Source organism: Pristis pectinata, chromosome 12, assembly GCF_009764475.1.
Source record: "Pristis pectinata isolate sPriPec2 chromosome 12, sPriPec2.1.pri, whole genome shotgun sequence".
Taxonomy (NCBI): domain Eukaryota; kingdom Metazoa; phylum Chordata; class Chondrichthyes; order Rhinopristiformes; family Pristidae; genus Pristis; species Pristis pectinata.
Genome location: NC_067416.1, coordinates 21,074,342 through 21,090,483, shown reverse-complemented (window position 1 = coordinate 21,090,483; position 16,142 = coordinate 21,074,342). Strand labels below are relative to the sequence as shown.

Below are 16,142 nucleotides of genomic sequence, written 5' to 3'. Positions count from 1 at the left end.
GCTCAGAATTTAACAGAAAATCCAATTCAAAAGACAGTTCTGATATGAAATGCCGAGACCACCCTTCCTATTTCAAACGATTCTTTGTGACAATGCGTGTTTTACGGTGCAGCGCCAAACTGGCTCTGTTTAAACCCGCCCTCAAGTTCTGAAACTTGTCTGCAGCAGAGAGAAATTGAGAGGGTGCTCCAAGTCCTTCCAATCCCTCTCACCGGGGAGCACGCAGCCCTTTCGCTGACTTGTCTCTACACTCGTTTGAGGTCTGTCAAGTTGAACAATTCGCATTCCCTCTCAGGCCATCCAAGCCGCCAGGCGCGGCTGATGCAGGAATCTTGGCTGGAAACTCCCGCTACCTCTGCACACAAAAAAAAATCCGCGCAAAACTGCCGCTGAAAGCGAGGTCAATTTTTTAAAAAAGTTGCATTGCACCCATTCGTTTTTCTCGACCTTGTTTCTGGATCTGATACTTTTGAGAGCCACGTTGGCAAGAACCTCACTAAATTGAAAACAAAAGATGCTTTATCAGCCTTATGCAACGCACACGTGGACCAAAATAAACAAATTGTCTTATTAGAGGTCTGAGAAGATTAAGAGGTGGTGCCGGCTGCCAAACCTCTTCTAAGGCGACATGCGTTCTGGTACTGTGTAAGGAGATGTGGTTCTGATTATAGTGTTTTCATGGAAATTGTGCAGCTTTCCGGAAAGCTTTGAGATCCCACTGCCGAAGTCACCTGCCAATACCCAGTCTGAAACTCTCTGCCTGTTGCGTCGTCACATGGAGCTTCTGAGTTCAGGTTCAGCGTATCGCCAGAACATGGAAAGTTTGTGGGAGTAAAGAAGCAGCTTGAGAATTGTGCTTGCCCACATTTGTTTTGGCGGAGTCGGTGGTGAGTTGAGTTGCCCCTGCTACGATGTTGCCTCTGACCCGTGGCTATTGCGTTGCAGTTCTGGGGATTTGCGCCTGGGGGTTAGTAACCTTCTCGGATGTTGCCAGTGGGAACCCTGTGGAGGACCACGATTATTACCTGCAAGAGATCCTTTCCAGGGAGCGACTGTACCACCCCGAGGAGCGCAGAAACCCGGAGGTTCCCGTGGAGAGACAGCCCAGCGGAAGGGTGAAGAAAGACAAAGAGAAACCCGCAGGAACGTCAGGTAAGGAGTGGCTGCTAACACAGACCAACGGCTTCGGTTCATTGCCCAAACGTTACTGCCTATTGCTTAATAACTACCTGCGTTGTGTATTTAAGCATGCTCATATTTTAGAATTACAACGCTGTACTTGGAGACTTTCCATGTGAATCTTAAAAAGTAAGCGTTAGTGATTTAGTTATGATTTAAAACCACGTGCAGAACTCGTTATACGTGTGAAAAAAAGTTTTGTAAACAACACCGATAATAGAAAAGTTTCCAAGAATTTCCGCGCAGAAACTATCTCATTTAGGATACAGTGCAACAAAAGCAAAATATGGGCCATAAAACAAGTTTCGTTATTTACTGCACTCAAAACAAGCTGTTCGTTATAGGAACAAGTTTTATTAATCCAGCAGAAAAGTTTTAGTGAATATTAGCTTACATAGGAACTATCCAGAATAGTTCAGAAAGGCTTTCGCGGTCATTTGGATCAGTAAATTAGAAGGGAGAGATTGTCTGAAGCTACGATTACAATGTTCGAACTCGATTTCAATACAAGGTGTTAACAGCGTACGGTTAAACTATCCCCAAAAACTATAGTGTATTTGAGAATGACCATCTAGTGTTTTATCATATGGTGTGGTTTACGCACTGTCTTCATTTTCCAGCCAAAAATGGAAATAAAAAAACAGAAAAACAGAAAAAATCCAATGGAAAAACACCAAATAGCAGTCAAGAAAACTACAAGGTGTCTGAAAAAAAGATTGAGAGTAAGTATGAAGTCGTGAATATTACACTCTCTTAGCCAGCTAACTTCACCAACTGTTAATGCGGCTGTGGGATGTGGATAGAAATTTTGAATATCTGTTAGTTTGTGTGGTCTCATTTCAGTTGGGCATTTGCTGCAAGTTATAGTCAACATTGAGGAAGAATTTGGAATTAATAAATAATGGATTAGTGCCAGTGCAAGCATTGCAAACCCAGCATTGGCTGCTTGGGCAGGGTGGAATATCGATACCTTGATTCTTATATGTATGTATTTTCTGTGAAATAAACTTGCTGACATTGTTCATGTGTGTGATACTGACTTTTGCCACCAGGTTACTAAGTGATTTAAATGTTTGCCATCATTAATATGGTTCAGAGCATGTGGATTATTGAAGCAGCAAAATAGAATTAGTGGGGCAGGACTTTCGTTGCCTGGGATCACTGAGTCATGGACCCCTGGACCATGCTGTTTATTCCAAAGTGCTCCACCATGCAGTTTTCTGCTGGATTCCAGGCCCATTGAAGCACAGGGCCACTTCCAGTGCAAGTGGCTGGTTGCACTGACAAAATGGTTTTGACAGCCGGTGAGGCCCAGTCCTCAGGCTCACCAGCTGTCAGAGCTGTCACTGCAATTGTATCATTGTGAATGATTTTGACATTCGCAAATATACAAAATTACTTTGGATTTATTAAGACAATAAAAAAATGTCAAAGCACTAAAATTATACCAAAATTAAAAGTAAAAATGAGCAAAAACAGACACACTTTAAACATTAAAATAATTAAATGAACTTAATTAAAATAAATAAAGATTTCTTTTTACTTTTCTGCAGCTGGTTTCTCCCATTTACATTTATGAGACTACTGTACTTGTGCCAAGTTGACCTGGAGCAGGTACAAAGTGCTGGGAAATCTCTGAGTTGATGCTGCGCTGGTGGGGCTCCATACTCTATGGCATATGCTCAGGAATAGCCCAGTCACAATCTTACCCGCTGGCAGATTCAGGCAGATCTTGGAGGAAGCTGTGCCCAAATAACAAAGGTCAAAATGTCAGCTGGAAGATCCTCAATTATTTTGTCATGCTTCATTGATGCTTGTCAACTTTACAGCACAATCTTTTTCAATGTGATCAGATTTGGTTTTAAATGCAGTAGATTCACGAGTGAAATTTGCCATGATGTGTACTAACATCGTTGGTTCATCTCACAGAAGCAAATCGCACTACTTCAGCTTTGCACTGACAGAAGTATAATTAAACCCAATTTGAGCAAACATTGCAAGAATGTCCATGCAGATATTTCACCTCCAGGGAACCTCTTAAGTTGTTCAATGTTGAAAAGGAACCAATTGTTCTGTCAGCTGTTCACTGAATTTAGCATATTTATAGATGCCAATGTGCAGAATTTGTTGATTGTGTATGTACTTGGCAAGAGTGGAGCTGGCAATGTAGATTGATTGACTGCCTCCACATAGCCTCAGGCGATATTAGTAGGTGTCACAGTATTGTTTAACTTTGTACAATCATAAAAATGAATTTACACAGTGCCAACAACTATCCAAGCCATGAGCCCACTGTACACTGTGCCAATTTTTTAGCTTCAGAGTAAAATATTTTGTCACACATTTTTCTTGAAAATTTGTGGCTCACTAAAAATTGACCAAAATGATCATATTGTAGCAACTCACCGTCTGAGCAAGCGAACCGGCTCGGCGGTTGGGTCGCGTGTTGTCAGAGTGGCGAGGCCCAAGATGGCGTCGGGCCTTCGTCTTCCCCGAGCAACAGGGAGAACCTGCGCGCGGGAAAGGTTTGATGATGTAGCGTCTACGTCATTTCTGTTTTCAGTGGGCGGGAGCAGTCTCTCTTAAAAGACCCGCGCAAGGCGGGAAAATAAACCAGTTCTTGTCCTACAACCCATCGACTAGTGTCTTGTTTTCACATCGTGGTAGCTGCCGCTACAATATGAACAATCTTGAAATGATTAATTATTAAGTGCATCAATATTTAATTTAATTAAACATTATCTGGTAACAACCTATGTGTATCATGCATATGAATATTGTAAGGTTATATGCAGTGCCAGCATTAGGAACTGACACTGTTTTGACTCCCCAAGTTGCAGAATGAATTAAATGCATTCCCTATGGTTTTCATTATTCAAATTCTCATTGGTCATGGGATTACTTTCCAACAGTTGTAATTACTTAATTTTTGATACAACATTGAATGCTATTTGATTCTATTTGTAACTAAATTAGCTGCCGCTACTGTTCTACATAGTGCAAAGCAAAAGTGCTTTCTGTACATTGACTTCAGGTTTTACCATTTGTAATTCGATGACCTGGCAAATGCAACAACTTTCCATGTTGGCTAAGGCTATGGCACAGTGGTCTTTGAACCAGTCGGCCTAGTGTTGGGAAGAGCCTGGAGTTTTGGCCAGCAATTTGGGTGATGGGCAGTAAACATCTGCTTCAAATGTTGCATTTGTTTGTTTATACTTGGCATTGGCAACGTATATTTTCACATATGTGTGATAAATTTCTTGGTCTGGTGGGATTATATGGGAGTTAAACAGAATCAAAACATAGAATGGTACTTTCTTGTCCCTGTTGTGCATTTCAGAATTCAACTATGGTAATTAATTCTGGTATGAAGTTCCAACCTAACTTTTCCATTGTTCAAAGTGGTTTAATTCTGATGTAACTCAGGGTTATCTATGTAGATAAGTTCTCTTAGGTAAATGCCAAAATCTGAAATATATACTTTTAGCAAATCAGGATAATGGAAAATTTGTGGAACATCATTTTTCTTTTGCTTTGTATATTAATATAGAACAGTACAGCACAGGACAGGCCCTTTGGCCCACGATGTTGTGCCAAAATTAAGGCAGTTAAGTTGAGTTACTCAATAAGCATCCTTACTTACACACCAGTGGAGATCAATTTGAATGGAAATTGTTGTTTGTGTAAGTTATGAATCAACATATAAGAGATAGGCCTGTTCAGAAATTCACCCAAAACAATGGACATTATAGGTTTATTAAAGACTGGATGGACTGGGACTTTTTACCCTGGGATGCAGGAGACTGAGTGACCTTTTTGAGGTATATAAAATCATGAGGGACATGAATAAGGTGAATGATCACGGTCTTTTTCCTCAGTTAGGGGAGTCTAAAACTAGAGGGCATAGATTTAAGGTGAGAGGGGAAAGATTTGAAGGGGACTGAGAAGAAACTTTTTCATACAGAATTCCTGTGACGTTTGGAATGAAACTTCACTTCCTGTGGCATTTGGAATGAGCTGTCACAGGAAGTGTAGATGTAGGTATAATGTTTAAAAGATATTTGGACAAGTACATCGATAGGAAAGGTTCAGAGGGATATGGGCCAAATGCAGGCAAATGGAATAGCTCAGGCAGGCAACTTGGTTGCACCAAAGGACTTGTATAACTCTATGACTCTGCGACTATGAGTTCATCATAATTTATCTACGTATCATGGGCAAAATAAATGTGGTTTGTGAATTTGGAGTTGGTTTTTCCAGCAATATATGTATTACTAAACCACGTCTTTTGATGAAGTAGTTACTTGCGAAAAACAGTACATTATTTGCTAAAATCATTTGCTAAAAACGTAGTACATATTTTTTTTGTGTCTGTTGTTGGCTCACTTGGTAAGGATTGGCAAGGTTCAGGGTTTTGTCTCTGTTCAAGTAAGTTGATTGATTTCAGTGGAGACAGTAGTGGGGCAGTAAAATTGGTCTGTGCAATCCTGTGTTGAGCAGGTAAAGTAAGGCTTACTGTCTTGGTAGGCATCCAGGTTAGCTCTGCTGGAATTGTGCACGTGTGGACATCGTGAGGGCATGATTAGACTTGGCAGTGATATTCCTGTTGTTTAGTATCATCAATGTACACAATATTAAACTTGGCGCAGGAAGAAAATCTAGTAAAAACAATGGAAAGCTGCCACAGACTACAAGGTTTGATTATTTCTATTAGCTGAGCCTGTTATACTTTTTATTCCAGTGTGTAGTAAACTGCGGTGGTGGTCATTAATCCTCATGAGATTTGGGTGGATGGGAACAAGACAAATACAAAACATGCCCTTGGGGACAACTCTCAAACTCCACTTACAGGCAGAAAAATAAATTTTAGCATCCCTGAGGCCATCTGTCATCACTACAGGAATATTTGCCAACACATGGTAGAGGAGGAGAGGAAGAAAGATGTGGTTTTCAGGGTCTCTTCAGCAGAAAAATGGTGACCCTGAGGTAACAGAGGCCAGAACCCTCCCAGTGCAGCCCACAAACCCACTTCAGTTTCTCCTACCTTTTGTTCACATGCCTAGAATGTCCGCCAGTGCTTTCAAACCACATCTCTTTGACTGGTGCAGGGTCACTGTGCTCAAGGTGAGGTTAAAATGTTACTGGGATACCACTGATGTTCTGTGACCCTGACTAGCATTTGTACATGTACCTGTGTTGTGGGAAAGGTTCTTCTGGTATCTTAAAGATAAAGGTCTGAACACCCAGTCTTTATGATTTAAAAATGTTTTTTTAACAAAGACAAACGCGGGACAGAATGAATGGGAACAGATGCACACTCACACACTCTCAAGCAGGAGATCACGAATGTGGAGGGAAATCACGACAGAGGGTGAGGTACACACACACACACACACACACACACACACACACACACACAATAACTGGGTACAAATGATCAAGGAATAAACAGTACAATGTTTGGACACCCTGATTATGGACAAACATTGGCTCTTTGCTCTCGGGAGTCCTTAACTAACTGCCCTGAAGTAGTGCACAGCTTACCTCAACATCCTCGGAGACAGAAAGAGAGAAAAAACCAAACATGCAGCACTTTTATGCTGCTGGGGGGCTGGGTAGCCCAGCAAGGACAAAGGTGTTTTAAACGGGTCAATAGTAGATGTGCCCAGGAACAAAGGTGCTCGCACAGACCAATCCGAGTGGTCCAGCAAGACAAAGGTTACCCGCAGTCCCTTCCCCACCCCACCCCTCACACCTCACAATCCCCTCCCCACGGCTGCATGGAAATCCCAAACTTGTTGGCACCTACAGAGGAAAATGTTGGCAGTTCCTTGTGGAGCTGACTGCATTTCTCCTCAAAACGTGGCCCATCTAATTCACCAGGCTCTGATGGCAAACTGTTGAAGTGTTTCTTTGGGACTTGTCCATGATAAATATTTCAGAGTTAGCTGTTGGCACAGAAAGCAGGACTCAGAATTGTGATGTACAAGTAAGACTTGTGGTCTTGAGCAGAACGAATTTCACAATGAGTGTAGTTGTGTGAGTACGTGTGGATATGTGAATGAGTGTGCATTAACAGAAGCCCTTAGTAATCTTTGTGGTAGAAACCTTTATTTTTAGGACTGTCCCATTTACTTATGAGTTGATTTTGGATTTGGATCATTAAAAAAATAATGCATTTCCATATTAAAATATAAATCCTGTGGAATGCATTTAACAACATTGGCTGAACTTTTATATTTTTTGTTTAATTGCTCATCACAAATCTTCACAAACTAATGCAAAAATCAAACTAAGTCTTATGATATAGCTATTACGAGAAAAGCTGCTTCTCAAACTCCAGTTGCCAGGAGAAGATGTTGGGCTTTTCATTGAACCTCAGTTTGAAAGAATTAAAGCAATCAATTGCTGCTTCAGAGGGCAGTTAAGAGTTGACCATGTTGGAGAGGATGTTGGAGTTAAATATCAGTCAAACATATCGTCAACAATTATCAGAACTCCTGTCAGGATGTACAAAAATGAAAGTATTGTAAAGGTAGTTAAATAAAGTTGCCTATCGGAATACATAAGCCTTAAAGCACTTACACTTTATTAATCAATTCATGGAATGTCGGCTGGTGGGGCCAACATTTATCCTCAGAGCATTGGTTAAATTACCAGATTATTAACCCAAAGGCCTGGTCTAACAATCCAGGAATGTGACTTCAAATTTCATGATGACAATTGTAGAATTTAAATTCAGTTCATTAAATAAAATGAATTTTTTAGAAAATGTGGCCTTAGGAACAGTGACCATGAGACTATCAGATTGTTAAGAGAACCCATTTCGTTCACTAATGCCCTTCAGGGAATAAAATCTGTTGACCTAAAATAATTTGGGTCATATGTGGCTTCAGTGCAATGACAATGTGGTTGAATGGCCAATGAAGCAGCCTACCAAGCCTATCAGTCACACAATAACAACAACATTGAAACAGAAAGAGAATGGAACTGGATGGATTATCCAGCATTGACCCAAACAATGATTTGGAAATATTAAAATCACACCCAGCCCAGCCCAGCTTACAAAGTTCTCCTCACTGAGGCTCATGTCCAAATTAGTAGAGCAGCTCCACAGGTTAGTCAAGCAACAGCCTGACATGGTCTTACAGAATCATAACTTACAGGTAACGTGCTGGACTCCTGCAGCACCTGCCCTGGGTACGTCCTGTCTAACAGGCAGGACAGACTCACCAGAAGTAATGGCACAGATGGATGCAGGGATCCTCAGTGTTGACTCCTGATCTCAAGAGGTCTCATAAAATCAGGTGAAACATGGGCAAGGAACTCTGCTCCTGATTATCCCCTAATATTCTCCTTAGCTGATGAATTAATGCTGCTCCAAATTGAACAACACTTGAGTACTGTGAGTAATAAGGACACAGAATGTACTCCGGATGGGGAACTTCAGTGTCTATCACAAAGAATGGCACAGTAGTACCACAACTAACCGAGGTGTCTGAACCCTGAATGATATGGTTGCTGGATTAGCTCTACACCAGATGGTACGCAAACCAACACAAGAAATAAACCTGCAAGATCTTGTCCTCACCTTCTGCAAATGCATCTGTCCATGACAGCACTGGTAGCAATGACCACTGCATACTCCTTGTGAAGGCACCACCCATCGTGTTGTGTGGCACTATAATTGTGCTAAATGGGATAAATTCAGAACAGATGTGCAGCTTGAAACTGGGCATCCAGGAAGGGCTGTAGATCACTAGCATTGCCATTGCTGAGTCTCTCGCCACCACCTGTGGTCACCATTGAGTAGAAACTTAACTGGATCAGCCACTTAAATACTGTGTCTGCAAAGCAGGACAGCCTTCTACAAGGCACAAGCCATGAGCACAACAGAGTATGCTACACTTGGCTGGATGAGGGCAGCTCCTACAAAGTTGATGACACTGACACCATCGAGAACAAAGCAGCCGACATGTTTGGCATCCAATGTATCTGAACATTCATCCCTTCCACCACTAGAGGGCAGTGGTTGTAGTGGGAACCCTCAACACTGCAGGCACTTGCCTAGTTCCAGATATTGCCACGTAAACCCACAATTTCTTCCACTTAGAAGGACAAGAGCAGCAGACAATAGCAACACCATCTGCAGGTTCCCCTCCAAGTTACACACCATCCTGACCTGAAAATATGTTACCATTAATTCATTGTCACTGGATCTAAATCCTGGAGTTCACTTGTCAACAACACTGTTGGAGAACCTTCATTAGATGGACTGCAGTGGCCCAACAACGTGGCTCACCACAGCCTTCTCAAAGAAAATTAGACCTTGTCAGTGATGCTCACTTCTAGAAAAATGAATACATAGGAGATTGTCTATCCCTTTTGTCTTTAAAAAGACAATGATGAGCTGCATTATTGAACTACTGCTGTTCGTGTGGTGCAGGGAAGAGAGAAATTGAAGTTGATGTTGCTCCAATATGCCTGGGTTTACTTATCCCTGCATATGATAGAAATTGTGGGTTTGGGAGATGCTGTCGCCAAGGCCCCTAGAGAAGCCTTGGTGAGTTGTCATTGTGTCTCTTGAGGTACACTGATAGTGAAGAGGGTAATGGATAGATGCCAGTCAAGCAAGCTTCCATGCCTTGGATATTGTATAGTTACAAGTTATATAGTTGGAGGTTCACTTAAGCCTCATGGATGGTGAAAGTGATGTGGAAAGTAGTGGAGATGAGTTAGTGTCCGCAGAACACCCAGAACCTTATCTACTCTTGCAGCCACAGCTGCCAGTTATATTTCTGATTACTGGTGACCCTAGGTGGTTGTCAATGTCAAGAAGAATTATTTAGACATTTTTGTTGGAGATCTCAATTGCCTGATATCTGTCTGTCATGACTGCTATGTGCAACTTGTAAGGTCAAACCTAAATGTTGCCCAATGCTTACTGCATGTGACTGGCTCATTGTTTGAGGAGCTGTGAATGAAAGTGAACACTATGCAATCAAAACCATGTATCTCTACCTTTCACGTTAAATGGGTTGGATCCATTACAATAACCATACAACAACCCAATTCTTGAGTCAATCGAATTGATTGAAAAAAGGCTTCTGCGATTGGTGCAAATGTCAAGGCAAGGCTGAAATGGATCATTCACTTGACACTTCTGACAACAATATTGGATTCTCACTGGAAATATGGTGAATTATTACTTCAATATCTGTAGGACAACTTTCCCAATTTTGGCTCATATTCCCCAGTGATAGTCAGGAAAACATTGCCGGGAAAGGGGAGCTTCTATCATGTCTGATTCCATAGTCTTGCTCAATGCCCTGTGATTTCCCCAGCTTTACTCTTATTACAGATTTGAAACTGAATGGTTTGCCAAGCTATTTCAGAGAACGGTTAGGAGTCAACTGTTGGTCACATGAAGAAATATACAAGGCATACTGGATAAGAAGGGAAGTTTTCCTTCCCTGGAGGATATTAGTGGACCAGATATTAATTTTTAATTCAGGATGTGCTTAATTAATTAATTAATTAATTGTATTTAAATTTCCTACCTGCATTAGTGGGCTCTGAATTCATGTTGCTGCACCATTAGTCAAGGTAAGAGAAGAATGTTTTAGTGCCCTATTATTCCACCATTTCTGCTGACTTTTATGACTAAATAGAAAAGTTATGTTAGTTATTTAGTCTTTGGGGGTTTGCATTCTACAGTGACTGTGACAGTATACCATGAATCACTAGACTTCTCCAATTAAGGTATGAATGATTTAATGTTATTCCTGTTTTCCCTTTCAGATGATTACATATAATAGGTCATCACAGCACAGCATTAAAATGTCCAGAATGATTCCAAATATTCAATGACTTTTTAAATGAATGTTGCTAATACAAAAAATGTACAGTGATGAGAGATTTACAGTCAAATGGTAGTGCATTAGTGCAAGTAAAGACATATACAAACTAAGGTAAAAAGTTTAAGGGCATATAATAGCAAACAAATCCAAAGTCTGTGAGGACTGAAGGGTTGTTTGTAACATTTAAATGTTGCACAAATTATTATTCTGATGGAAGACAAGTATAGAGTGGAAACAATTCAGCTTGATGCTTCACAGAGCCAAATATTTCCAGGTGCAAGCATGAATATTAGGGTTGGAAACCTTTGATTTAGCCTCTACACTCTGTGGTTTCCTTGCGTTTTGCTGAGCAAGTGTGAAGGTCTGAGGTGAAGTGAACCATGAATAGCCTAAAATTAATTTATGGTTGTAAGTTTGTTGATACATCACATCCAACTCCATTTGCCAAGTGGTTGGCACAGTGGCACAGCAGTTAGTGCTTCTGCTGCACAGCTCCTGTGACCTGGGTTTCTGATCTCAAGTCTTGCCTGTGTGGAGTTTGTACATTCTGCCTGTGTCTGTGTGACACAGAGCACCGCTAGGTGCTCTGGTTTCATCCCACATCCCAAAGACGTCCAGGTAGGTCAATTGGGTACTGCAGATTGCCTCTGGTATAGGTGGGTGGCAGGAGAATTGATGGTGGAGGGTTGATGTTGATGAGCAAGTGAAATATAATGGGTTTCACAGAGGTAAGTGAGGGAATGGATTGGATGCATTTCCATGGGTATGGGTATGCTTTCTGGGTAGCATAGAGTTGATGGGCTGAATGGCCTTTCTTTGTGTCCTTTCTTCCTTTGAGAGATATTTGACAGCTGATGAGTATTACATCATGAAAGGATTGGATGCATTTCCCTTTTCTAAATGGTGTCAGCTCTGTCATTTTGTGGCTGAATGTTGCCATAATCATTGAGCATGTTATGAAACAACATATATTTTGGCAGAAACCAAGAGATAGAAAAAACATAATATTTTGCATGCCACTTAAATAGTAAATGAAGTTATATGATTAGAAAACCATGTACAGGGTGTTCCCTAATTTTGAATATGCATTCCCTGTAGACTTGGGGGAGTGCAAAATTGGAAAATTACTTCATTTTGTGCATGTAAAAATATACAGTTATGTTTTATGGTTATTAATTTTAACTCAAAAACTAAAATGTGACTTTTTACACATCAGTGTCTGGTATGTAGGAATTCTAGAGGTCGAGGAAAAAACTCCGTTTTAATAGTAACAGTAGATAATGCAGAAAACTATGACTTACACAAGTATTTCCCTTTGAACATTGGAGATCATAAAATAGATGCAACCTTTCATTAATTTTCTTGGTACCAGGGACCAAGTATAACTCTGCCAACAATACTTTTGCAAGAGCCTCTTTGCTTGTTGGCTCATGGCATCTCCTAAGAAAGCCTCAGATCAACTGAAGATGTACGGGTAGGTTAATCTGGGTTTAAAATGGGTGGCGCGGACTCGTTGGCCCGGAAGGGCCTGTTACCACGCTGTAAATAAAATTTTAAAAAAAGTTTGAGGTATATTTTCCATCTGCATTGAAGTTCAGAGGGGAAAGTAATGTTCCTGTGGGATATTGCAGCTCCCAGCATGATATCCAGTGAGGAGTCACTGAATGTTGGGCAGCTTGAGATGTCTGGAGTCCATTTTCAGCCTCCTTGCAGCCAACTGCAGAATCTAAGAAATAGCATGCTGCATTTTGTCTTCCAATTGTCAAAGTGAAATTGAATTGTAATTACATCCATTCAGCCTAGTTGGTCAGGAAGCTCAGAACTTGTTAATATCACGATTGTGTTATTAAAGCAGTTATGACACAAATGTGTTGCAGGACATTTTGGGTCTGACTTGTGCTGGTGCTCCCCTCCCTACCACCCTTACTTCCCCTACTCCTGTTCACTCCCCAGCTTGTTAGGATGTTAGAATTCAACATTCATCTTTTAGAAATAAAACCAGAATTTTTTTACTTGTTCCCTGTGCAGTACACTCAGCAGGCCAGGCAGCCCATTTTCACCACACTGCTAGCCATGGAATGTTTGAAATCTGTTCCTTGGGATAAATTTATAAAAAGCACACAACTCTGTCTTGAATCAAAACCAACAAAATGAATAAACTTAGATCCTTACAAAGAGAGTGACTCCACGTTAACAAGTTTGATTTATCCTCTCTTCTAGTTTTTATTCATATGGCAATAATGGCCTCTTAACATGATACAGATAAAGATTTGACGTACTTAACAAAGAATGTTTGCTCTTTAATGTGCATCAACTTAAGATGTCTTTATGATTTTGAGTAGACATTCAAAGCTGAATATTCCTGGGTTAGTGGATGTGTGCAAACCCTCGTGTTCTACTGAACTTTAGCAATTAAGGTTCGAACTTAGGTGTAAGCCTTGGATCTATCAAGGTTGCTAATTGCAGCGATGGTTGTACTTATGGCAACAAACCATTTGGCATAAATAGTTCCTGGATCAGAATGTAGACAAAAGTTCTTCCTCCAGTGACTCCAGCTGGCAAGCGTATGTTTTTTTTTGGGATCATAGGGAACAGGCTTGGGATAGTTCCCTGCTATTGTGGAATAGGCTGCTAATCTCCGAGGGACCTTCAAGCTTCTGTTTTTGTGCTTCAGGCAAGAGTCTCACTGGTTGGGAGCACATATTTATAGTCATGTACTGGTACTGCACAAATAAGTGTCAGCTATGCACATCTATTTTTTTTTAATAAAGAGCTCCTGGGAGGCAAATCCATTGCCAACAGCACATTGGCAGACAATATTGAGGGTCATGCATACAGGATAACCATTTGGATATGGTATTGGAGAATTATCAACACCAAGCAAGAGTCATTGATTCCAGACCTAATGGGGAAGCTGGGGGTTATGATTTTCTTTAAGTGGAAAAGGGTGAATATAAGACTTTCCTGTTAAGGGCTGAATAGTCATTTTGATAGCACATAAATCCAAAGGAAGAGAAATATTTGATTGGAAGAAATTGATTGCTTATTTGACAGACGGGCATATATTATGATGTGATGTTTGCTCTGAGCCAGATAAATATGCTTCATGTTAAAGGTTTGTGTATCTAAGTTGTCGGTAATGATGACAAAATTGTTAAGAAAGATAATATGGGTAATTCATATTATATGATTTTGACATTTAAATTACAGAAACATTTCCTTACATTATTAAGCACACTCTAGTTACAGATAGATCCAAGGCAACAGAAATAATCTACATTCCAGTGTAACTGTTGGTCAATGTCTAATGTCTGTGAAGAATTCCTGAGACATACTTGTTTGTGATCATTGTTCATTTAAAACATATCACTTGTGTCATAAATACATGAAGTTTGGTGTGAGCAAAATCATTTGGCTAGTAAAGCCCACTTTGAAGAAAGCAAAAGACAGATTTGTATTTATGTAGCATCTTTCACAACTTCAGAATGTCTGAAAACTCTTTATTGACCAATAAAATATTTTGAAGTATGGTAATAGTTCATATATTAGTGACCCTACTGTGAACTCTCCTCTTTCTATCATCACCTGTTTATTATACACTTCAGGTACATACTTCTATCACCATTGACATAAAAATCAATCTCCTAAGCTTTCTCATGGGATCGCATTACTGGTGGGGCAGGAGCCTGTGCTTCAGCCAACTGTTGGAGGTGGGCTCCCTGATGTGGAGAGAAAAGGATGGGAGATTTTTATTTATGTAACACCTTTCTCAACTTCAGTATGTCTCAAAGTACTTTATTTATCCAGTATGGGCACTGTTGTAATGTCAGAATTGTATCCTCCAAATTGTTCAGAACAATACCCCATAAACATCATTGTGAAACTGACCAAATAATCCGTTTTTGGTGATTAGAAGCTGGTGGGTACATCATCCAAGTGGAAACAATACTGAACTTGGACTAGAAGCATGTTGGGACAGATTTCTTGCAGGATGTCTTGAGTTGCCTCTGGGCTCTATGCATGACCAGCTGCCTGATAGTAACCTTGGAACACCAGATACTAGTCCTTAACATAAAGTCATTGTGTCCAAAATTCAAGCAGGACAAATGGCAGAAAACAGGTTGTGCTTTCCTTTTTCCACTATGTTTCTCGTGTGTCTGTCTCCATAAGCACGTGCATTTTATCCTGCCTCTAGAATGGAAAAAGGCCATAACAGTGGCAGGCTGAGAGCCTGAGCTTGTTCCAGCTCCATCTGCTTCACATCCAGCAGAAGGCTGCAGTGATGCGGCTAGAAAGCCTCAGAAAGTTCATCATCCAGTGGAGAGTTTCCTTTCCTAACTGTGCTCGAGGGTTGTGGATCTTTACTTGCGATCTTTATTCTGATGATCATAGTCCAAGTTAAACATTTTGCTTATTTCACATGTTTCAACATAATGCATATTTTCCATTATTTTGCGGACCATTATTATGGCTCTGCTCAGCTTTTTTTTGATTCAATGAAAATAACTTAAGCTGCTTAAACCTTTCTTCATAACTGGGCCCGCCAAAGCCTGGAATCAATCCAACACTTTTCTCTGAAATATTTCCAAAGCACCTATTTTGTGGTAGGGTGACCAATATTGTGGAACTGGCCCCACTATTGTTCTCATTTGTAATCCAGCACTCTGAAGATTGAACCTGATTTGCCTCAATTATAAAAAAATCACACTGTGAACTTTGTCCATGATATCTTTAATTTCTTGCATGTTTATCTGCTTTTATTTGAAGAATTAACATTCCCCTTTTCACCTCCTTTCTATCACCCTCACAGTTTACTGTGTTTTAAAAACATTTTTGCATGTGTTTTTAATTCCTATTTTTGAGAATTCAACTGTCCAGAGCAGGACTGGATGTAGTCAACTAATACAGCATTGCTTATTCCTACCACATAATGACTCCTTGCATCTGCCCACTCCTTTCCTTGCTTGAAATTGCTAAAATCTGCAAGGATCGACTTTGGAGCAAGTTATTCAAGGACACGCCACCATATGGTAAAATGCATCTGACTGTCAATCAGAATGACATTTCTGTACTGTAGAAATTTGATGATCTTACTCGAGAGAC

General features: G+C 40.4%; 1 protein-coding gene across 1 annotated transcript in view; it reads left to right on the top strand.

The window, feature by feature from the left end:
- The first annotated feature begins 223 nt into the window (after positions 1 to 223).
- Positions 224 to 16,142, top strand: part of cpxm2 (carboxypeptidase X (M14 family), member 2) — a 129,764-nt gene continuing 113,845 nt past the window's right edge. Inside the window, 2 exon segments of the mRNA XM_052027340.1 lie at positions 224 to 1,152; positions 1,800 to 1,901. Coding sequence (XP_051883300.1) covers positions 912 to 1,152; positions 1,800 to 1,901 — 343 coding nt within the window. The 5' untranslated portion in view covers positions 224 to 911.